The sequence below is a fragment of the Polyodon spathula genome, chromosome 18, assembly GCF_017654505.1.
Source record: "Polyodon spathula isolate WHYD16114869_AA chromosome 18, ASM1765450v1, whole genome shotgun sequence".
Taxonomy (NCBI): Eukaryota; Metazoa; Chordata; class Actinopteri; order Acipenseriformes; family Polyodontidae; genus Polyodon; species Polyodon spathula.
In genome coordinates, this window is record NC_054551.1 from 18,479,145 (window position 1) to 18,504,427 (window position 25,283).

General features: G+C 40.9%; 1 protein-coding gene across 2 annotated transcripts in view; it reads right to left on the bottom strand.

The window, feature by feature from the left end:
• rabgap1l (RAB GTPase activating protein 1-like) overlaps positions 1 to 25,283 on the bottom strand; it is a 378,634-nt gene that overhangs the window by 115,927 nt on the left and 237,424 nt on the right. For both annotated transcript variants that reach the window (XM_041277492.1, XM_041277489.1), the window contains one exon: positions 17,056 to 17,130. In XM_041277492.1, coding sequence (XP_041133426.1) covers positions 17,056 to 17,130 — 75 coding nt within the window. The remainder of the gene's footprint in view (positions 1 to 17,055; positions 17,131 to 25,283) is intronic.

The window sequence follows — 25,283 nt, forward strand, 5'->3', positions numbered from 1 at the left end:
TCAGGTGCATCCCTTCGGTGTCCATCTGCTAATGGATTTTTTCAGCAGGATAATGCCCCAAGCCACAAGACTAGGCTTGTCCAGGAATGGTTCCACGAACATGACAGTGAATTCAGCTTACTGCAGTGGCCTGCCCAGTCACCAGATCTCAATCCAACCGAGCATCTGTGTGGGACAAGATGGAACAAGCTATTCGGAGTAGAGATCCACTACCAGCCAACTTGACACAACTATGGGAAGCATTGGAGTCAACATGGGCCAGCATCCCTGTGGAACGCTTTCAACACCTTGTAGAGTCCATGCCCAGACGAACTCAGGGCAAAAGGGGGTGCAACTCAATAACAGAAAGGTGTTCCTAATATTTTGTACACTCAGTGTATATTACTTATAACAACCTGAGATTTATACTGTTACATGACTGGTCTATGGATCCTCTGTGTGTGTGTGTGTGTGTGTGTGTGTGTGTGTGTGTGTGTGTGTGTGTGTGTGTGTGTGTGTGTGTGTGTGTGTGTGTGTGTGTGTGTGTGTGTGTGTGTGTGTGTGTGTGTGTGTGTGTGTGTGTGTGTGTGTGTGTGTAAGCAGGAAAGCGGTAAGCTTGCCTAAGCCAGGATGGATTGACGTCCAGGTAGGTGGGGACATAAAAGACCACATCAACTTGAACAGAGCTGTTTTTTTGTTCACACATCATAGGTAAACAAGGTCATTACAACAGGTTTAAAAAATAACAGCAATACAGACAACATGGGACAAAGCACAGGTAATGTAATGCATTTCTTGTAAACTTTGCAGGGTGTTCTGTAACACTATAATATTTCCACCCTAGACATACACCATTGTACTGTTATACACTTTCCCACAGCAGTTTTTGCTAGAATAGTTAGTGAGCACAGCATATATTATCTAAGCAGAAAAAACAATAACAAATCATACAGAACACATGTAAAAGGATATTAAGCAGTTAAGAAATGTAATTAGGAAATTGTAGATATAAAGTTCTGTTCCCCTTGTTTCCACCTTCAAGAGTTTCAGAAACACAGAACCTGATGTCAGACTGTCACACTTGCCTGAATTTAGTTTTTCTCCAATTCAACCATAGTTATTGAGATGATGAAGGCCAACTTCAAACCAATTGACAGCTACAATGCTCCGTTACCCAACAAGAACTGACAACGGGTCTGTTTCTCGGCTCTCTGAGCCGTAAATGTGTAATAATTGAGAACCTTAAATGTTCCTAGGCAACAGCCTTCAATTTCAGAGCTCAGAATTAACCTATAGCATCCCACATTTGTTTAATGTTTCATTCCTGTCTATTTTGCTACATTCTAAAGTAACTGTACTATTTACAAAATCAAAATCATTTTTAAAACAGTGTTGTCACTGTCCCTGTATAACTGAGTGCCAGAAAGGCATTTTCATGTTTTTCATTTTTGCCCTTGATATCCTCCAAACCCAATTAAAAAACTGGAAACAATAGCCTGGACCACCAAACAAGGGAATGTACCCAATGTTTTATTTACCACTACACCACTGGCTTACATAATAGATAAATAATTGTGCAATGATAAACTAAGCATTAGCTTCCGCTAAGATTTATGACTGTTTTTTTCTTCTGGTGGCAGCTTTCCTTTGAAAGGGAAGGTTGGATAAATCTTTTCATTTATATGGCCGCAGAGGTCTCTTGAGGTTAATATCTATTTTTTTTCGCCTTCAGTTTTAGGACAATGCAATAACCATCAGTACATTTTATCAGTAGCACATATCATCTGCCACAGTTGTAAATTCAAAATTAGAGCCAACAGTAGGAAAGTTAATGACCATGACATACATCAACAACATACAAGTACAGGATTAGCAATTAATTTATTAATCACAATTTGCAATTCTCCAGATATAAACACAGATAGATAGATGGATGGATGGATGGACGGACAGACAGAAAGGCAACCCAATATATCCCCCAGCATCAAAAAATAACCCTAATTAATGTTCATACCAAGTTTCATGACAATTGGGTTAGTGATTCTCTAGACATATACAAATATGCCTGCAGTATATTTATTTTGCAGGGGATGTCATCCCCAGTGGGAGATAATAATGAGCAGTGTGACCCAATGACAGAGCAAGCATGGTTAGAGGGTCACTTTGTTCTGAAAATACCCTGTCTGGCAACCTCATTAGGACGTATTTACCTGACTGGTTTTGACATAGCCTTGGTGGGGGTAAAGTTATCCTGGTACCCTGGATCCCTTAATTACTTTGGAAGGCTGAATTTATCTTTACCATCCAACAATGTTATCCTTGTACACAGATGGTGCTGTCTATTTTTAAGATGATAATGCATCCACCCACTGTGCCTGAATTGTGCATGAACAGTTTAAGAAGCATGACAAAAATGTCTTCATGCATCTTCAATCTAAATGAGCATGTATGGGATGAACTTGGAAAACACAATTGTCATCACGATTCTCTGCGTGAAATATTAGCATGGATTAACAAGCCCTCAAGGCAACTTCCAGTACCTTGTAGAGTCTATGTCTTGTCAAGGCTGTGATCATGGCAAACAGTGGACCAACCCCATATTAGGAGTTTCAGTGGCCCGGCAGTCTATATACCAAAATAAAATTCCTTCTAATGCATCAAAACTTTATAATGCATCCTCAGATTGTTTCTCTGGATAGACTTGATAAGGTTAAACTATCTACAATCTAGCCCCCTCTTCTAAGCCCTGTTTATTTTGAATTTATTTTGATCTTGGCATGATGTGCCTCTAGAACCTGTGTGCTGACAACTTCACTCTGATGGTAAGGGCCCAAAGTTAGTCAGATTTACAGTACCAGTCAAAAGTTTGAGTACACTTGCTGGAAACTATTTTTTTTTTCATAATTGACAATGTTTTACGTCATATACGTTTCTGTAAATACTTGAAAATGAAAACATGTTACAATATACAAAACATAAGCAGTATCAAAGCAATGTTCAAGAAAATTGAAAATTGTCTCTAAATCTTGGATTCCTCAAAATAGCCACCCTTTGCCTTAATAACAGCCTCACAAACACGAGGCATTCGGTTAACAAGTTTCAGCAGGAAATAACCCGACATGTCTTCCCAGCTCTTCTGCAGCAATTCCCAGAGATGTAGGGCACTTGTGAGTAGCTTGGCTTTGATTCTTCTGTGCAGTTTGTCCCATAAAAGTTCTATGGGATTGAGGTCTGGAGACTGGGCAGGCCAGGTCAGTAGATTGAGTTGTCCTTCAATATATATAATATATATTATATATATGTATACAAAACATCTTTTTAGTGTTATATATATATATATGTATAAACATTTTAAAAATAACTTTTGAAATATAATTGGGTAAGTGTCCACCCCCCTGAGTTAATACTTGGTGGAAGCACCTTTGGCAGCAATTACATTACTTTGTTCCTTAGCCACTCCAATGTGGCTTTGGCTGTGTGCTTTGGGTCGCTGTCATGCTGAAAGGTGAACTTCCGTCTCAGTTTCAGCTTTCTTGCAGGGGGCAGCAGGTTTTCCTCAAGGACTTTGCTCCATTCATTTTCCCTTCTATCCTGACAAGTGCCCCAGTCCCTGTCGATGAGAAACATCCCCATAACATGATGCTGCCACCACCATGCTTCACAGTAGGGATGGTGTTCTTCAGGTGATGCACTGTGTTGGGTTTGCGCCAAACATAACGCTTTGCATTTAGGCCAAAAAGTTCCATTTTAGTTTCATCAGACCACAAAACTTTTTTGCCACATGGCTACAGAATCTCCTAAGTGTTTTTTTACATATTTCAAATGGGATTCAAGGTGTGCTTTCTTGAGTAATGGCTTCCTTCTTGCCACCCTACCATACAGCCCAGATTTGTGGAGTGCTTGGGATATTTTTGTCACATGCATTCTTTGACCAGTTTTGGCCATAAAAGCTTGTAGCTCTTGCAAAGTTGTCATTGGTGTCTTAGTAGCCTCTCTGATCAGTCTCCTTCTTGCTCGTTCATCCAGTTTGGACAAATGGCCTGATCTAGGTAGGGTCTTGGTGGTGCCATACACCTCCACTTCTTAATAATCGTCTTAACCGTGCTCCAAGGGATATTCAAGGCCTTTGATATTTTTTATACCCATCCCCTGATCTGTGCCTTTCAACAACTTTGTTCCGGAGTTCTTTTGAAAGTACCTTTGTAATCAGGGTTGAGTCTTTGCTTTGAAATTCACTACCTAGCAGAGGGAACCTACAGGAACTGCTGAATTTATCCTGAAATCGCATGAATCACTACAAATTAACACAGGTTGAGGCCACTTAACTTGGTGTGTGATTTTGAAGGCGATTGCTTACACCTGAGCTAATTTAGGATTGCTATTACAAGGGGGTCACCTTCAGTCAGTTATGACTGAAGCACATGCACTTAATCCCTAATTAGTTAGACAGTTGATTGGACACTGGATATGGAGTGATTTCTGCAGTTGAATTGCAATCTTGAATAAAAACAATAAAGAAAGTATGCCACATCTGTCAAGAGAGCAGCGCCAACGTACAATCGCCATGTTGGAGGCTGGACTAGGGCAGTGTACTGTGGCTCACCAACATGGGTGCTCATAGCCAGCAAGTTCAAACATAGCAAGACGGTATAACCAGACACAATCTTTCAATGACAGGCCACAAACTGGGAGACCAAACAACACCTGCCCAACATCGACAGATAATTTTGCATGAAGTCAGTTGTTAATCAGGACAATAAAAAGTCACTGCACCTGCTCTAAAACAGAGTTTGTCATTTTTTTCAATCATATCTAGTGAATTTTATCCACATATAAGTGATACGTTTCTTTTGATGTTCAGTATATATATATATATATATAGCGGTCATTCCATGCCAACTCAACCAGTGCTGTTGCCTGTCCGTCTCTGACGTTCGTAGAAAGATTCACCTGGGGTGCAATGCAGACCCTACCATCATGTGTAGCACCTCATTGTACTCGTATTGAACAGGGTTTTTCAGAAGAAAATACTAGCAACACCAATACTCACTTCTGGCAAAATGCAAAAAAGTCGTAACTGACAAGTTTTATTCAAACTTCAGCCTAACCCTTTACCCATGTGGGTCCTAAAATGTAAGTATTGCTGTAAGAACCTTAGGAACCAGTCTTCCAAATTATGTGAAAAACTTTTGGCTTCAGGTCTCACCACTGGTCATTAAATCCCTTGAAATGAGAATGCTTGCTATTTGTAGCAAGGCTAGGCTGTAATAAGTTGCCTGGGGGGGGACTCCAAAAAAAGAATAAGGAAAAAACAGAACGGCTACAGCAAGTTTGTTATTTTATCACAAGGCTTTAAATGCAAGTTTTTTTTTTATATCCAAACTAAATAAAAATGAGACTGTGATGAGCTATAACCCAGTTTTCATTGTAAAATGTTCCTCTTTGCATGTCAATAACCTCCTCTAGTTTGATCACAGAGTTTTATGCAATATCACTGCATCCACACGGAATATCTATGAGCAGAATTCCCCCTATCTGAAGGAGCTAAGCAGGTATTTAATCACTGCACTTACAAATGTCTCCTTGACTAAATCACTTCCTACTGGTAGACAGGCTGATTCATTAATAATCCTGACACCAGGCACTTCTCCTGCATACTAAGAGATTTGTATAGCGCCGTCCTTGTTCATTTGCTTTCCTATTGCCCCTCACTGCTAGGACAAAGACATGTTAAAATCTTTTTTTTTTTTCTCAAATGCTCACTGAACTAGAATTTGCTAAACAAGTTTCCACGTTCTGCTTGTTATACTCCATATGAGAGCGTGTAGACTGTACATGTAACACCGCTTTTATTTCTGTATGCATTGACCCCCCCCTTGGCAAGATAATGAGATTGCAGAGCTCTTCATAATGATGGTAACGCCATGCAGCTGTGTAGACGCAGTTCAGTGGAGTCCAGTGGATGATTCTACACAGGAATCCTAATAAGATGCACACAGGCTTGGAGGAACTGCGTAAGGGTTTTTAGTTTCCAGCTTTTGGAATAAGAGCACTCTCCGCTTAAAGTGAATTACGTTTCACACACTATATTGCTTTAGCTGTTTAAGACCAGTAAAGAGCGGTACCAAAACAGAAGTACTGTAGATAATAAAATAATTTTATAAATTTTACCTGTTTTGCACTACTATCAACTAAATAGGTCTTAGATGAGCAGTGTTATAACAAAAATGTATTTAAATTTTTAATACATCTTATCTGGTACTACTTTAGGTTTAAGGGGGCTCTCAGTTTCTATGCCTTATTCTCAGGTAATCTGTTTACACTTCCTGGGTCATTTCAGCTTATGTTACTGGCTTAAACAGTCAATAGGGGGAAAAAGCCATTGAAGGGGTGGGGACAATTTCACCCTTCTGGTGAAAAGACAAAGCAAGTGCAACACTAACTGAAAGCACTGCCTGCAAACAGAGATGTCTTTAACCAAGTGTAGTACCATATGTAATGTTTTAAAATAAAAATACCAGTTAACTATAACACATGTTTCTTTCAAAACTGGACATTTGAGACTTAAAGTACACACCCTGGAGTTATGGGATTATTTTCTTTGCTACAATCACTTTTTATGACATTGCAACTCTTGCTGCTCTTCAGTTCTAGATGTCTGCCAAAGCTGGTGCTTACTAATATAAAGACACATGGGCGGATCTAACCTGCAATACATATGTCTATGGCAGTCAAGTAGAACTTAAAAGCAGCTCCTGAACCCATAGTCAAAGCATCTGAACACAGTCTATCATATAACAGAAAACACAATATCTGAGTGTAGGCAATAAGACCCAGTCAGAATGAATTGCACACATCTTGCAAATGTAAGAGGGGACAGCCAACAACTAAGACAATGTTCTGAAGCTACAAAACATGAAATAAGAGCCCTTAGTCAAGACTGTTAAGCTAAAAGTGTCACTGATTCCATGGTTTTTCTTTGTGTCTGTGATCATAATAAAAAAACATAGAACAACTGTACTTGAATTTTCACCTTAAAATAGAAAAAAAAGAACACACAAATGCATTTTATACAGTTGCATGAATGATGTTTAATCTCTTTTTGGCCACCTTACTTTGGAAAATAATTTCTGATGCATACACTCTGTATATTGCCACATTGCAAGCACATATTTCAAGATGACTAAAATAGAAAACATAAGTACAATAAGGGTAAAACACAGTGGTACACAAATTAAACACATTTTTGAACTTAGAAGTGTTTCTCTCATTCTAAAAATGATTCTCTAAATGTATGTAAAACGTACAATTTTAATTGCAGTTGTATACGATGGGGAGCTCATTGGTTTACAGTATACAGACTTCAATGCATCAAACGTGTTTCCAAAAAATTAATCAATAAAAAGTGTCACTTCGGTTTATGTCGTGAAAGCCAAAATTAATAAATAAACAATACTTAGATGCATTTTCTTTTCTCTGCTTTTATAGACAAACTAATTTATTTATTTACAGTTGTAGTACAGTTGTAGTCAAATGTTTACATACCCCAGTGGAAGTGTATAATTTCTAGAAATTTCTAGAAAAAGAATTTTAGGAAAAATCTTTCGTATCAAATGTTTTGCTTTTGTGGATGAGGGGAAAAAAGTTACAAAAAATAGATGTCTACAATTATTTATTTCAGTAGTTGTGTTTGCAAAACTCAAAAAATGCTAATTCAAAAGTATTCACACACTTTGATGACATTTCAATATGATAATGCAGAATCTAATTCTAGTCTAGAAAAAGCTGGATTGCAGGTGAACATTCTTAGAGAGTATACAAGGGTTAGGCAATAGGATGATTGCTGTCATTATCAATAAGTCAATATAGGAAAAAGTAAAGAGCTATCTGAAGACATTCCGTATTCCTTCCGTCAAGTAGAAGAATTGTGAGGAAGAATAATAACAATCCGAGATTGACTGCCAAAGATATTCAAAGTGAATTGACTGCAAGTGTGACTGGGGTTTCCATTGCAACCATTGGTTGAGTGTTGCATGGTGAAGGTCTCAATGGTTGCAGGCCAAGGAAAAAGCCACTCTTAGGAAAACGTCACAAGAACAATTGTTTAAAGTTTGCAAAACAGCATTTGAATGATGGATATGAGTTCTGGTCAAAGGTTCTGTGGAATGATGAAACAGAAATCGAGCTATTTAGTCATGCTGATAGTCATTACGTTTGGAGAAAGTCTGCTGAGGTACAAAGAAAAGAACACCATACCTACTGTCAAGCATGGTAATATCCTTCTATGGGGCTGTTTTTTCACTAACGGCACAGAAAATTTAGTTCCAACTTGGTAAAATGGATTCCATAGCATACCAAACCCTCCGCTACAAAATTTGGTTTAAAGCGCAACTGAACATTCCAACACTACAACGATCCAAAGTACACACCAAAATCTACTTCAGAACAGTTAAAGAAGAATAAAGGTTCTGGAATGGCCTAGTCGGTCCTGATTTAAATCTGACTGAGAATCTTTGGAATGATTTGAAGAAGGCTATGCACAAGAGAAGTACTAGGAATTTGAATGAACTGGAACCATTCTGAGTTGAAGAATGGTCAAAAATCACTAAAGTATCATGCCAAAAGCTCATTGACAAATATCCTAATTGTTTAAAAGAGGTTATTATTGCTAAAGGTGCCTCAACTAGCTATTAATTTAATTTTCCTTGTAATTTTAACTAACTGAAGTACCCGCTGGTGCCTGGGGAAATTCAATATTTCAGCATTTCGTCAATTTCCGCTTTTATTACCTGTCTTTTACGTTCAGGTATACGGTATGGCCTCTGGCGAACTAGCACCCCTGGCTCAATATCAATGTGATGATGGGCTACTCGAGCCTGCCCCGGGATGGAAGAGAACACGTCAGGAAACTCCGCCACCAGACCGTGAGCCTGACATTTCTGTGTTGGTGTCAGATTCTCAGCAATCTGTACCGATCCTTTTCTTGCCAACACAGAAAGATCAGGTCCCAGGTCCGTGACATCATCTGCATGCGCCACTAACAATGCCTCTGGTTGCAACCAAGGCTTCAAGAGGTTTATATGATAAATGTGTTTTTCTCTCCATCGCGCCGGCTGGCAGATCTCATAGTCCACCTTCCCAACCTGGCGTGTAACCTCAAAAGGGTCCTTGCCACTTAGCCAAGAGTTTCGACGCAGAACTGGGTAATAAGAGAAGTACCTTATCCCCCGGCTGAAATGTGCGCAACCGGGCTCCTCGGTTATATTGTGTCTCCTGTCTGTACTGTGCCTGCTGCAAATTGTCATGCGCCCATTTCCCAACAGACTCAAGACGCTTGCACAGGTCCAACGCATACCGGACGGTATTGGTCGAATTGTCCTGCTGCTCCTCCCACATCTCTCTGACCAGATCGAGCACGCCCCGGGGTCTCCGCCCATACAGCAGCTCGAATGGTGAAAACCCTGTGGAAGCCTGGGGAACCTCTCTGATCGCAAAGAGAAGGGGAGGAATCAGCTGGTCCCAGTAACGCACATCACTACGAATAAACCTGCGCAACATGCTCTTAAGGGTCTTATTAAAGCGTTCCACCAGACCGTCGGTCTGAGGATGAAACACCGAGGTCCTAATGGTCTTAATTCCCAAAAGCTTACATGTTCCGCGGATTAGCCGGGACATAAAATTGGTGCCTTGATCAGATAGTATCTCCTTGGGAATCCCCACCTGGGAAAAAACCTTTACAAGCTTGTTGGCAACAGACTTAGCGGACATAGATCGGAGGGGAATAGCCTCTCGTAGCGTAATCCAGAATGACAAGTAGGTGGGTGTATCCTGCCGCGCTCCTCTCTAATGGCCCAACTATGTCCATCCCAATACGCTCAAACGGAGCTTCCACTAGGGGCAAAGGCACCAGTGGGGCTCGTGGAACGGCTCTAGGGCTGGCCTTTTAACATTCCCCACAACGCTCACAAAACCGTTTGACATCGCCATCCAGCCCCAGCCAGAAGAACCGTGACACAAGCCCTGCTTTAGTTTTATCCATTCCCAAATGACCAGACAGGGGAATAGCATGAGCCAGCTGCAACAAATCCTCCTTAAAGGGCTGAGGAATGAGCAACTGATGACGCACTTCACCGGTCTGGTGTAATTTATCAACACGGTACAGCAGGTCTCGATCAATTTCAAAGTGGTGGTACATGGCGGCGCGTCTGGGCTCGACCACCCGACCATTAACCACTGCTGCTTGGTCAAAGAGCCTGCCCAGCATGTCGTCACGCCCTGGATCGCGAAAGAGAAAAATCTCTCCAATTACTTCCTCTTTCTTCGCCAATAAAGAGGACGGGGCTGTCAGGGCAGTCAACCAATCTTTAAACTGCTCACAGTCCCATCCCAGAACTACTGGTACCGGCAATCAAGGACATAATCCTACCTGCACTTGCGTCACCTGCTTGCCAATAGTCATACACACATTGATCTTGGGATAGGAGCGGACATCCCCATGAATACATTTAATATGCACCCGTCGCAATATACGTTTATGCCCCGGTGAGATTAGGCTCTCCTGTACTAGAGACTGACCACACCCTGAATCCAAGAGAGCCTGGGTTTTTGTACCATCCACTGTCACAGGAATAACAAAACCTGTATGCTGAAGTGACTGAGGTAATTGAACGCGCCTACCTGGTAGGCTGAGGTCACACTCCATCACGGGGCAGTCCCGGGCGAGGTGGCCCACCTCCCTGCACGTCCAACACCTCGGTGGGCTGTTTTCTCTCCCCGAAGTTTTGGCAAAAGGGGGAAACACTGGAGCCATAAAAGGGGCTCGCCGATAAGGCATCCGTGCGAGACCCCGGTCCGACACTGCAGCAGCCCATGGGTATCCCCACCCTGCCCCAGTTTCCGGGCCGGGAGCTCCCGCCAACACCCCCCGACCAAATCCTGGACTACCCCTTCCCCCAAGTCCCTTCGCCCTCTCTGGGGCAAGTTGAGGGGTCGATCCGGTAGCTGCGCTCCTCCCAGACGATCTCGCTGGCGTTGACTCCGCCGCCTGGTACTGTTCCGCCAGTTCGACCGCCCGATCCAGAGTATCTGGTGCCTGTCGCTGGACCCATAGCCGAGGTCCCGGGGCCAGACACTCCAGAAACCGCTCCACCACGATCAGCTTCACCAGCCTGGCTTTGGTGACCGCGTCCGGGTTCAGCCAGCCCATGGCATAATCTTTTAGCCGGTGGGCAATAGCTCGGGGGTGCTCTCCCGCCGCAAACTGCTCCTCCCGGAATTTCTTCCGGTAGCCCTCCGGGGTGGCTCCCACACGATTCAGGATGGCTGCCTTCAGCAGGGGGTAATCCAGCATGTGCTCTGGGGACAGCGTCCTCGCAGCTGCTTGAGCCTCCCTGGCGAGTTGGGGCAACAAACAGCTAGCCTACTGAGCTTGGGGCCACCGGGCCGAGATCGCCATGGCCTCGAACACCTCCAAGTAGGCGTCAGGTCGATCCTCGGCCGTCATTTTGGTGGGTCTCTGCAGGGAGTGGTCTGGAGCTGCGGGTCTAGCCGCCCCCTGCACTGCCGCGGTGAGCGTCTGTCGCAGGAGGTCCATCATTGCGGCAAACTGGGTAGCATCCATTGCCAGTCTGCTCCTTCTGTAGATGCACTGCTTGGGGCAGTGCCAGTGAATCCCACTTCTAATACCACGTGTGGAAGGGTGGTGGGTAATTCACTGACACAGGAGACAGACAAGTGGATTTGGCAACACCGCACAGGTGCCCAGTTTTATTTCGGGGTGCTCTTTTTCTTTTCGCCCGCAGATGGCGCTGTGGGTCCGTGATCTGCTTACCAACGATGTTAAACAGAACCACGGGCATACCAAGCGATGGTACACAATACCGGCGCCCTTGCAGGTGCTTCGAAACAATATTTCAAAACAGAAGGCACAAAGATACAGGGAAAATAAAACAGTAACAAAACTACAAAGAAAAAAGGTGCTGCACTTGACAGCTATATCCCTGTCGCCGCTACCTGTGCGACCCGGATCACCGTCCTACACTGCCGGCTAACTAGCCTGCTCTTTTACAATATGCCGGGGTCTGCCCAAGGGTTCCCCGCTCTCACTGTCTCGCTGTGAAACTCTTTCTTTTTCTCCCGGCTGATTCCTGGTCCTGAATCAGAGCTTCAGCACTCTCAGCGCGTCTAAGTGGGCAGACCTGAGGAAACAGCGGAGCATTGTTTTACAGGGCCAACAATCTCCCAAGACTCGCCTCTCAGCCATTCAGAGAGGGGGAAAGTCCACACACCCACTTTCCCACCTCCCTGTGTCACTGCCATGACTCACAGGCGGTTGTTGGACAACTGCCGCCCTCTACCTGTAGCCCTGTGAACACACCAGCAGAGTCAGCACAGATCTCCCCCTGCTACATTCATGCATGACAAATAGGGGAAAGGTAGCCTTATGGTTTCCTATAAGTTACCAATCTTGGGTGTCACACAATGTGCTCTGACCCCTTTCCCCTTTTTTGGCTTTATTTATTTTGGGTTTTTGCCATTTTGTGTAAAGATTACGGACAGGCAACGATTGCATTCATCATGCATGCTTCATAGTACAATAGGTCATCTTTGAATTAGCGTTATGATTGAATTAGTCAAGAATGGTGATAACACACTTGACACTGGAGAAAGTTCAGTGTCGGCAGTACTGAGATCATTGTATCCAGGTCAATCCTGTACGTGATCATTCAAATAGGGCTAACTTGCATTAAAAAAAATATATATATATCAGTTCTTGCTGTTGGGATCGTTAAAAACGGGTGTTCAATATAAGATGAGCTTCTCTCTCTATCTCTCTCTATCTTCTCTATATATATATATATATATATATATATATATATATATATATATATATATATATATATATATATATATATATTATATATAATTACACAGTGCCTATAGAAAGTCTACTCCCCCTTGAACTTTATTCACATTTTGTTGTGCCTCAGAGTTTCATGCATTTAAATGAGAGTTTTTTTCCACTTATCTACACACCATACTCCACACTGTTAAGGGGAAAAAAGTTCTCACTGAGAAAAACATTATATACTAAAAATACAGAACTGTCATATTTGGATAAGTCATAATGGATAAGATATAATACAGAACAAATCATATTTGGATAAGTCACCACCCTCCCCTGAGTTAATACTTGGTGGCAGCAATTACAGCTGTGAGTCTGTTGGGATAGGTCTCTACCAACTTTGCACACCTAGATTTGGCAATATTTGACCATTCTTATTTAAAAAACTGTTCAACTTCTGTCAAGTTCCTTGGGGAGCGTTGATGGACAGCAATCATCAAGTCATGCCACAAATTTCGATTAGATTAAGGTCGGGACTCTGACTGGGCCACCCAAGGACATTTACCTTTTTGTTCCTTATCCACTCCAGCGTAGCTTTGGCTGTGTGCTTTGGGTCGTTGTCATGCTGAAAGGTGAACTTCCATCCCAGTTTCAGCTTTCTTGCAGGGGGCAGCAGGTTTTCCTCAAGGACTTCCTTCATTTTCCCTTCTATCCTGACAAGTGCCCCAGTCCCTGTCAATGAGAAACATCCCCATAACATGATGCTGCCACCACCATGCTTCACAGTAGGGATGGTGTTCTTCAGGTGATGCACTGTTTTGGGTTTGCACCAAACATAACGCTTTGCACTTAGGCCAAAAAGTAAATTTTAGTTTCGTCAGACCACAAAACTTTTTTGCCACATGGCTACAGAATCTCCTCAGTGTTTTTTGCATACTTCAAATGAGATTCAAGGTGGGCTTTCTTGAGTAATGGCTTCCTTCTTGCCACCCTACCATACAGGCCAGATTTGGGTAGTGCTTGGGATATTGCTGTCACATGCCACATTGACCAGTCTTGGCTATAAAATCCTGTATCTCTTGCAAAGTTGTCATTGGTGTCTTAGTAGCCTCTCTGATCAGTCTCCTCCTTGCTCGGTCATCCAGTTTGGAGGGACGGCGTGATCTAGGCAGGGTCTTGGTGGTGCCATACACCTTCCACTTCTTAATAATCGTCTTAACCGTGCTCCAAGGGATATTCAAGGCCTTTGATGTTTTTTTATACCCATCCTTTTAACAACTTTGTCCCGGAGTTCTTTTGAAAGCGCCTTTGTAATCATGGTTGAGTCTTTGCTTTGAAATGCGCTACCCAGCAGAGGGAACCTACAGGAACTGCTGAATTTATCCTGAAATCGCATGAATCACTACAATTTAACACAGGTGGAGGCCACTTAACTTGATATGTGATATTGAAGGCGATTAGTTACACCTGAGCTAATTTAGGATTGCTATTACAATGGGGATGGACACTTATCCAACCAAGCTATTTCAGTTTTTATTTTAAATTAATTTTCTACAAATTTCTACATTTTTATTTTCACTTGGAAGTTGTGGGGTAGAATGTGTAGATAAATGAAAAAAAAAAAACTATTTTAATTCCAGGCTATAAGGCAACAAAAGGTGAACATTATGAAACACTTTCTATAGGCACTGCGTGTGTGTGTGTGTGCATATATATATATATATATATATATATATATATATATATATATATATATATATATATATATATATACACACACACACACACACACACACACATACAGTATCAGTCAAAAGTTTAGGTACACCTGCTTGAAACCGGGTTTTTCATGATTATCTATGCTTTTAACTGTATAAACTTGTCTAGAAACACTTAATATTTAATTATATGATATGTGTACTTATATAATCTAAGTGAATTGGATTCAAAAGTTACAATTTTAAATGAAAATGTAAATCTTGTCAATTTCAATTAAATGGTCACCAAAAGCAAGGGGATTTCAGTTTGAAGCCCAAGTCAGTTAAAAGTCTGAAATGTGTATAACACGGTGTTAGAACACTGGCCTCAGTATAAGTGTCTTTGTTAGATGTTCTCTGAGTTAACTAGCATGTTACCTAATTAACCTTTTGTCACCAATTATTGTTGATAGGTGAGGGTCCATGATTACTATAAATATAGGTAGCACAGGCACAAGTTTGTCATTCCTGAATGTAAGGGAGCAGAAAATGGCAAAATACGCTCAATTAAGCAAAGAAAAAAGACAGTCTGTAATTTAAGAAATGAAGGTCAATCTTTAAGACACATCGCAGGAACTTTGCACGTGTCTGTAACTGCTGTGGCCAAGACCATCAAACCATTTGAAGAAACTGGCACTCACAAGGACTGAACAAGGTCAGGCAGGCCAAGGGTGACCGCAGAATACAAGGTCAGCTAAATGCTACTAGAAGTACAGATGTTTCAACATCAACTGTTCAGAGGAGATTGCGTGAAACTGGCCTAACTGGAAGAATTGCTGCAAAGAAACTATTGTTAAGAGTGCAGAATAAGAGGAAGAGACTTGCCTGGGCCAAAAAACACAGAAAGTGGACGTTTGAGGAGTAGAAGTCTGTCTTATGGACCGATGAGTGAAAATTTGAAATATTTGAGACCAACCGCCAAATATTTGTAAGATGCAGAGAGGGAGAGCGCATGAGTGGTTCACACTGTCAAGCATGGAGGAGGCAGTGTCATGCTCTGGGGTTGCTTTGCTGTTGGCAGAGTTGATGATCTTTACCAAGTCCATGGCAAGCTCAACCAGCATGGCTATTATAGCATACTTCAGAGGCATACCATTCCATCAGGATTACGGCTAGTTGGGCAGTCCTTCATTCTTCAGAAAGATAATGACCCGAAACACACCTCAAAGTTGTGCAAGAACTATCTGGCAAAGAAGGAAAGTGAAGGACAACTCAATCTAATGACCTGGCCTGCCCAGTCTCCAGACCTCAATCCCATAGAACTTTTATAGGACGAACTGGACAGAAGAGTCAAAGCAAAATTACCCAGAAGTGCCCTGCATCTCTGGGAATTGCTGCAAAAGAGCTGGGAAGACATGTCGGGTGATTTCCTGCTGAAAATTGTTAACCGAATGCCTCGTATCTGTAAGGCTGTTATTAAGGCAAAGGGTGGCTATTTTGAGGAATCCAAGATTGAGAGACAATTTTCAATTTTCTTGAACATTGCTGTGATACTCCTTATGTTTTGTTTTATAGATTGTAACATGTGTTTTCATTTTCAAGTATTTACAGAAATGTATACGATGTAAAACATTGTCAATTATGAAAAAACCTAGTTTCCAGCAAGTGTACTCAAACTTTTGACTGGTACTGCATATAATCTCCAAACCATTTCCTTTTCCTGTAGATATACTATGTGTGATTTGCCATATTCTTTAGCATACCTCTCTGTGCTTTAGAACAATGTTCATCCTGCTGCAGCACACAAGACAAAAGTCACATTGCTGCTTTTTTTTAAATAATTCCTGACGAACACAACAGCAAAAAATTAAAGCTGTTTGTTTGCCGGTGCTCTTCTTCTCAACCTGATTCTTTTTTTATTTATAATGAGCCAATAATTACATTCGTTTGTTACCATTTCGAAAAAACACAGTACGACCCCCCCACCCCCACCCCCCACACACACACACACAATCACCCAGTGACCTTTAAAACACGGCAAACATTTTCCAAGTTGGCTAGGTTTGGAAAAAAGCACTGGAACGCTCTTTTGGCAGCAGCTGCCTGTAGCGGCAGGCAGTAGAAATGACGCAATGTATTGTTGTACTGTTATCATTTTGAAAGCTGCGTCCTACTTTTTTTACAAAGTGAACACAAATCTAATAATCAGTTATGAATATCTGGGCTTAAGGAATATTTAGCATACTATCCACTAAATTGGAAGAAGTGTGTAGGGTTATAGTGGGTAGAGATGGAAACACAGTCAGGTCTTTGTTGAAGTCCTTAATTATAAATTTGAACCAATTAATCTTCTCACCAGCTCGGAACATACTGAATTATGTAATTACATCTAATAAACCTTTAATGGACCCTCCAGGACCATAGTTGCTTACCTCAGCAATAGGAGGCTTATATGGTACTCTCTGTTGTCAGGGGAGTGTTTAGCTGTACCCCATAAAGGCACTTTGTTCATTACTAAACCCCACAGGTACTCACGTGAAGTAGGAGAACCGCAGCCAGGAACGACTGACCTTGACAATATCCGATTTCACTATCGTAGACAGAATAGGCCTGAAGGAAAACAAAGAAAGCATGTCAGCTACATACATTAGAAACATTGAAAATAGAATACTGGTGTTGGAAAGTAAACTAGCCAAAAAAAGCATTCCACAACTCTTACCCAGTTTGCACTTAATTAACCACCATTAACCAGATAGGTCTCAAATGTGCCGTTTAAAATTATAGTGAACATGCATTTTCTTTTTAAAACATGATCTCTGGTATAACACAAGGTTAAAGAAATGTCTGTTTGCAAGCAATGCCTTCTAGGAGGTCTGTTACTGCGTTATTCCCTTAGTCATTTCACCAGCATGTAACTGGCTGATGTACCCAGGAAGTCACCCATTAAGAGAAGCAGCTGGTTGGTTATTGACAGAAAATAAGCCAGTTAGGAGGTGGGAACAATTTCATCCTCTAGGTGAAATAACCAAGCAAGTGCAAGACCATCTAAAAGGCATTTCCTGCAAACAGAATTCTTCAGCCTATTGCAGTACTGTACCGGACATCATGTTTTAAAATTACAATATACATTTGCTAAAATGTGCGTTTTCCTCTCTCAAAGCTGCACATTTGAGACCTTAGAATGAATGGATGAATGTGCATAGCAGAGAGACTGTATGGAACTACTTTCTCCAATGCAAACGCTCACCAGTGGCATTTAAAGTGAATGTAGCTTACAAAATAATTCCATACCTCTTATAGGTTGTGTACTTCTGTTCACTTTATGCAAGTCTTTTAAAGAAACACATGTTATAGTGGACTTGTATTTTTATTGTAAGACATGATACTGTATTTGGTACTACACTTAAAGGATTCTCTGTTTCCAAGCCATGCTTTCAGTTAGTGCTGCACTTGCTTGGTCATCTGAATGAGGGAACTGTTCCCACCCCTTCACTGGCTACCAAATAATAACCAAACTTCTGTTGTCCCTACTGACTGACACACTTTCAGCTAGTAACAGAAAACATTGCTGAGGTACCACATGTTTTAAAATGAAACTACATGTGCACTAAACATGTGTTTTTTTAAAAAAAAAAAAAAAAAAAACTCACATTTCAGGCCAAAAAGATGTAAGATACAATTACTGTAATAGCTAATGCAATCTCAGTACCTTGAGAAAGTAGGTCACCAAAAATAACTTTATTGTCCATGAAATGTTGAATCCGATTTTTTATTTATTTTTTTGGTGTGTATAAAATCATGCATACAGTATAGGCATAAGCAGGCCTTATGTCAAACACAACCCTTGGGATACATGTCAGCACATTTTATTTAGTCCTTTGTAACCACAGATGTGTTTTTTGTTCAGTTCTACAATCCTGAATGCTCAGTCAGCTAGGTAACAGTCCATAGCTTTGTGTCCCTAACCCTCAGGACCACCAATGCAGTGCTCCCTTAATTTTAAACGATTACTTATTTACTTTTTTAATTAACATTTTTTTGGGAGGAAGGGTGTTCGCGCAGGCAAACTTACACGCATTATCACTAAGAATCGGAGCAGAACTTGTTTGGAGAATCTAGTCCTCATCACTCAAGAGCCTATATTTTCTGAGGGCCATCGGTCTAAATTTCGTAACATTCCACAGAGAACATGACTAAGGTAATTTCTTACTGAAGTACTTAGGTTATTCTTCTCTTCCACAAACTTCTCACTGTCTTCTGTGGATAAAACTTTTAAATCTGCAGGGCACTGTTGTTTGTTTTGGTTTTGACAGTTCTTTGTTCTGTTCATGTGCTGGTGGTAGAGTGTGTTTTTAAAAGCTGAGGTTAGCAGTTTTACTATTAACCTTATTATACATGAATGTCGCGCCACCACCTAATCTTATTACACCACTGGGCATAAAAAGACTGTAAAACACCAAAGTCTATTGGAAAATTAGCATAATCGTGTGTTATAATAAGGATAATATCTGGAAGTCCTAGCAGCTTGGTCATCCTTTTTCATTACCTGGTAGAGTCTTAGCTTAGTTTCCCTACAGGTAATAAATATCTTTGAGGAATTTAACGCACCAGCTGTTCAACAGGGTCTGACTAAGTTGCAACTCAGTCTGAACAAGGCAAGTGTGTAGTACATCAGCACCGCACTTGTTGTAGTTTAATGAGCAATAGAATTCTGAGAAAATGCAGAGCATTACTTTGGTATTCTGGTGTGTGTCAGAAGGGCTCCTACTGCCCGTTGCTAACCCTGTTGCTATGACTGTCACTGTATAGGAGAGGCAGGGGCTGAACAAAAACACAAACCGTACAGGTCAAAGACAAGCTTTGGTTGTGAGGTCAAACCCTGGAATCGCTTGTTTAAATTTTTGTATATCTCATATCTAAATACACAACCTCCAAGCCAGTCTGACTGCGTATCAGTAACTACTTTTTTTAACCGTGTGTTTTAGTTAACCTATCACGTTGAGTCGCAATGCAGGCATTTTGTTTTTTACTAAAGCTTAAATGCCACATGTGCCGGGTACAGTGCCAGTTCTCCTCCAAGCTATCCATGACCTCTCTCTACTTTGACAACAACCAAAAAAACCTCCATTCTATTCCCAGGGGGGGCAACTCTCTTGTTGAGCTTTTCATTGTGACATTACCCACAAATTCAGATAAATTAGGCACACATACTGACAAGAGCTTTGTCGACTGCCAAGCCTCTGCAATGTGGAGATGAACAGCCAGCAGCTTAAATTCTTAAATGCACTTCACTTCACTGTAATATTATTTACTTTAAAATATGAATACTAGACAGGTTCACTGAGATTTCTCAGCCACTGCAGCTATACCAAATGTTCAACATAGAATAATACAAAACACATGTTATTGTATTGATTGCTCATCGCTGTCAGCAACCAGGTAGTGACAAAAAGTAATCAAAAAGAAAAACAGAATGCTTAGGTATAGAGCTAGAAGTATAGAGTACAAACCCAAGGAGACTGCAAAGAGGTTGTATAATACACAAGTGACACTCCACTTATAGTAAAGCTTCCAATTCTGGTCACACAGGAACCAAACAGACATTATGACCCAGGAGACAGTACAACGAAGAGCAACAGGATCACTCCAGGAGTGGTGAGGGTATGGAATGGGTTACTGTGACAAAGACAGCTGTAGTGGGGACGTCAGACCAGAAGAAACACACAGTACTGCGAGATGAAATGATAAATGGATGCACTGCTGCACGATTTATTATTATAAAATAAAACAGTACAAAAAACAGGACACAGGAGCTGACGCCAAAATAAATAGACAAATAAAACGGACTAACACTTAAACAGTGGACTAACAGACAAACATGGTGAGTCAAAACAATGGTTATATATTTAGTTATCGTTTTAAGTTCTCTCCTCTCCACACCCATTCTCCACTCACCAAACACACAACCCCAAGTGAGTAAAAACATGCTGCTTTTATGCAGCTGTACCAAGACTCGATTACTAATCAATCATTCAATTGGAGTCTTGGTACAACTGCACGTGAATTAATAAAGTGCAATTCCCTGTGCTCGCATAGCATTACATTTTAACTGCATGTGAAGTGCTGTGCAATCCTCGTGCCTAAATACAAATATACATTTTAAACCACTAGTGTTACACAGACCCATTTATATCCCGTGTACGAATGACTATATACCAACACTAACACACTACACGTAACAAAAAATCTCGCGCAGAAGGTGGCCATCTCCCGAATTAATTAAGTGATTCTTTTGTTGCTAATTCGGGAGATGGTCACCTGTATAAAAAGCCTGCCGCTCTCCATGTTCGGGGTGGGTATACAGACGGAGAGCGGAGAGAGAAGAGAGGTAGTAATTTAAAACGATAGAGGAACAGTGAAGGTGATCGCCTAGCTTGACCTATATTTGTTATTGTTTGTGTTCGTGATTTTGTTTTCGTTTAAATATTTTATTTGTGCTCTGTGAGCAAGTGTTTATTGTTGTTTAAATATTTTATTTATTTGTGTTCTTTAATAAAAAAATGTATAGAATTGAAATAAACAAAAGAAAAAAACTATTTTGTCATTGCAGATTGTAAATATTGCATGCATTTTGGTAGAAAAACAGTAAAAAATGCAGAGAAACTTGTCAGGTTACACAAGTCCTTTAAAAATCTGGGGTACAGCAGTTACAAAACTGAAAGCTACAAGAAAAAAGCAGCAGTAATAGTTAAAAGTGGTTGAGCCAAGAATTGTATTCTGTAGCCGTGCTGTATGACCCCCCCCCCAGAACCCAACTGCCAACTTGCTAAAAAATGTGAAACTCTGTACCCTACTGGTAGAGGTGAGGGGGGGGTAGGAGGAGGTGACTGAGCAGCATAGGGTAGAATCTCCACAGCGGCTGCATCTGGCGGAGCTGCTCTGTTCCTTGGGACTGCTGAAGAGCGAAGAGTGAACTTTCTCTGAATGCAGAGCTGAGAGCGAAGAAGCCCCTCCCCTTTGTGTCGGCATGCCCAACATATCAATATATATAGATAGATAGATAATGAACACTAATAAACAAAAAAGCAGAAGCACAAGCATCTATACTAAGAAATATGGACATGGATACCTATCTGTATCTTAATTTATTTTAGAATTAAGACTAAACTTTACTTGTAATTTGGTTATATATAAAAGTTTATATAACCATATGGTGTTACTAGGGTTAACTCTCTGAATACATTTTTGCTACAGTTTACTTTGCTTTAAGTGAAATTGATTCTGTAAGGTTATATTTGGAAAGGGGGCAAAGAAAAGCGATCTGAATTTGCAGGTGCCAATTGCCATGGCAACATCAATAGTCTGCAAAAGCCAACAATGTCAAAATGATTCATGGCTGTGAAAATGTAAACTGCTCTAAAACTCAGAGCCCATAAAGATTACGATTCGGGAGGGACAGAGAGAAAGGCAAAGAGAGAAAGTAGATTGTTGCTTGTTCTCCCTGATAACCTTTTTGATAGCCTATTTCTAAAAGCAGGTCTGATATGATTGCTCTGCACAAGACTCTTCTTTATTCTCCACTAACAAGTCTATCTGATCTATCACTCCCACTGTCTGTAAGGTTACTAATGTTGCAGCACTTTTACTTTTTCTTGCAAAGGTCACCTGTGCATATCCAGTACTGCCAGCTATTTATGAATGATATGAAATGAGTTGTACCATTTAACATTTTGAAACTAAAGAGAGCATAATAATAATGACAACAATAAATATAGCTGTCTGCAAGCAGCAATGATCGGGGGGCAAGCAGAACATACGAGTGGACCATGACCCTATCTGCATTCTCCAAGGACTTATAAGCCAGTTTTACATTGGTCCTTTAGGAGAGGTCAGAGTTCACAGGCAAGGACATTTTTTGAAAGAGCATATATGGCTTTCTATATGTGTTCCATAGTAATCATGGCCCTATCTGCATTCTGTAAGGATTTATAAGCTAGTTTTTCATTTGACCTTTAGGAGAATGTCAGAGGTGACAGTCAAGGATATTTTTTGATAGAGCATACGTGAGTTCCTATACAGTTGTAGTCAAAAGTTTATATACCCCAATGTTAATTTATAATTTCTCAAAATTTCTCAAAAACAAATAATTATCAACGATTAGGCTATTTGTCAATGAGCTTTTGACATGTTTTTTTAGTGATTTTTGACCATTCTTCAACTCAAAATTGTTTCAGTTCATTCAAATTCCGAGGACTTCTCTTGTGCACAGCTTTCTTCAACTCATTCCAAAGATTCTCAATTGGATTTAGATTGGGACTTTGACAAGGCCTGAACCGTAGTTCAGAACCTTGACTTTATTCTTCTTTAACCATTTTGAAGTAGATTTTGATGTGTGCTTTGGATCGTTGTTGTGTTGGAATGTCCAGTTATGCTTTAAACCAAGTTTTGTAGGGGAGGGTTGCAGATGATTGGCCAATATCTTTTGGAATGCTATGGAATCCATTTTACCATGTATTGGAACTAAATTTCACGTGCCATTAGAGGAAAACCACCTTAATAGAAGGCCACCTCCATGCTTGACAATAGGTATGGTGTTCTTTTCTTTGTACACCTCACCAGACTTTCTCCGAACGTAACGACTATCAGCGTGACCAAATAGCTTGATTTTTGTTTCATCGCTCCACAAAACCTTTGAACAGAACTCATATCCATTATTCAAATCTGGTTTTGCAAACTTAAGCCATTGTCCTTGTGACATTTTCCTAAGAGTCATTTTTACCTTGGCCTGCTACTATTGAGACCTTCACCAATAATAACAATCATGAATAAACAACACCAGTGTGCATAATAAGCATGTAATCGTATCGAGGGCTCCTGGTGACAAGATAAATGACGAGAGTGAAGGTCATGTATCCATGTGCCAGAAACCCGAGAGCAGGGTCTGTAATCGAGAGGTAAGTACAGGCTATGCAGACGAAAGTATTATTAACTCATCCAACTCAGGGAGTTTAAACGTAGGGCTGATAACTGCATCCATTTACCGCCCCCCAGGATGTACAGCAACCTTAGAAAATTGCATATCTCACATGCCAGCATATGTGCTATATAGCTCTAAAGCAAAAAAACAGACATTTAATTACCTATTTCAACAGCATGGGTCATCAGATTTTGGAATATTTTATATTATATTTCAATGTGTTACAATATTGGCATGACACATGTTGGATCTGGATGCTGTTCTATAAATGTTTCTGTAAGTGTCCAATTAATGAATATCCTGTTAATGTAGAGGACCTCAATGGCATTCGCATGTGTTTAATCAATAACAATTTAAACATTAATTAAAGAACAGTTAGTATCGATTAAGCACCTGTGAGGCAATTACTGAAACACCAGTCTAAATTCCTCTTCCTTCCAACTTTAGTGTGGGGAAGTAATTGTAAGTGTTAACAATATTACACTAAACTTATGTAATGATGTGCTTAGAATGAGGTTAACAGTGCTAAGAAAAAGCAATTCTCTTCCCTCATTACAAAGAGTATTTTTAGAGCTGAGTCTTTTTTTGGCACAATGGCAGGAGAGCCTTGTCAGCGAGGAGCGGAATCTAGCCAGAGAGCTGGGAGAACAAAGATACATCACCAGACTCTGCTGACATTAATTTGCTTGGGCTGACAAATGTCACATTAGCGAATAGTTGACAAGTTGGGTTGACAATGTCACATTAGTTGAATAGTTGATGCTTAACTGAGCTATTCAAATTATAAAGCTGTGTTAAAAACAATAAAGAATTGTAAGCAGAGGAAATAGACAGTGGTTACAGGAGTAACACTCTGGCCCAAATGTTCATTCAATCATGTAGCTGTCTGAATGTTACCAGTCAATTAAGTCATTAACTTTCAGTGAAAGGCAATGCATATTACCATGATCTCAAAATAAAAATGAACAATACAAAAAGTCTTGATATGTACTGATCATTTCAGTAACTTTATTAAACTTTCGAACTCTTTGGAATTTATCACAGTCAGCTCTTCATACTATAGAACATAACAATGTAAGGAAAGAGGAGGCCATTCAGGTCATCCAGTCTCTAGTTGCTGATTAATCCCTGAACTTTGTAAAGGATACCAATGACTCATGCTTTTTTGTTCTTGGCTAAATAATTGCCTCCTACCCTTTGTTCTGTCTCAAGTGTGTCGACTCCTACTAGAAATAATTTTTAAAAGCAAAAATTGTTTCAGTTCCCTTAATCTTCAGAAATAATGTTAGCCTTGGGATTGGTCTCAAGTTAGCCATGGGATTGGTCTAGTTGCTCTTTGGATTCTCTGAAGCTGTAAACCGTATTGTGGAGACGAGACAAGGCCAGCCTTGTAGCATCTGGTGCCCCAAGCGAGATTAGAAAATGGATCAGAGATTTCCTTTAACTGGATTGGTCAATATGAGGTCCCTAATTTCGGGAAAGAGACCTTGAATGTTACTACCTTCCACGAAAGTCTGGCTGGGGGAGCTGCTCTTAGCGACCCCAGGAGAAGCAGAGGAGAGACAGGCAACCCCAGGTGAAGCGGAATCCTTGGCGACCCTAGGGGATAAAAGAGAGAGAGAACCAGACCCAGGCAATGCGGAGCCACAGGCAGCCCCAGGTGATGTGGATGTAGCATACTTGGGCGGTGCGGATGTGGCATCCTTGGACGGTGCAAGGCAGGCATCCTTGGGCGATGCGAGGCAGGCATCCTTGGGCGATGCGAGGCAGGCATCCTTGGGCGATG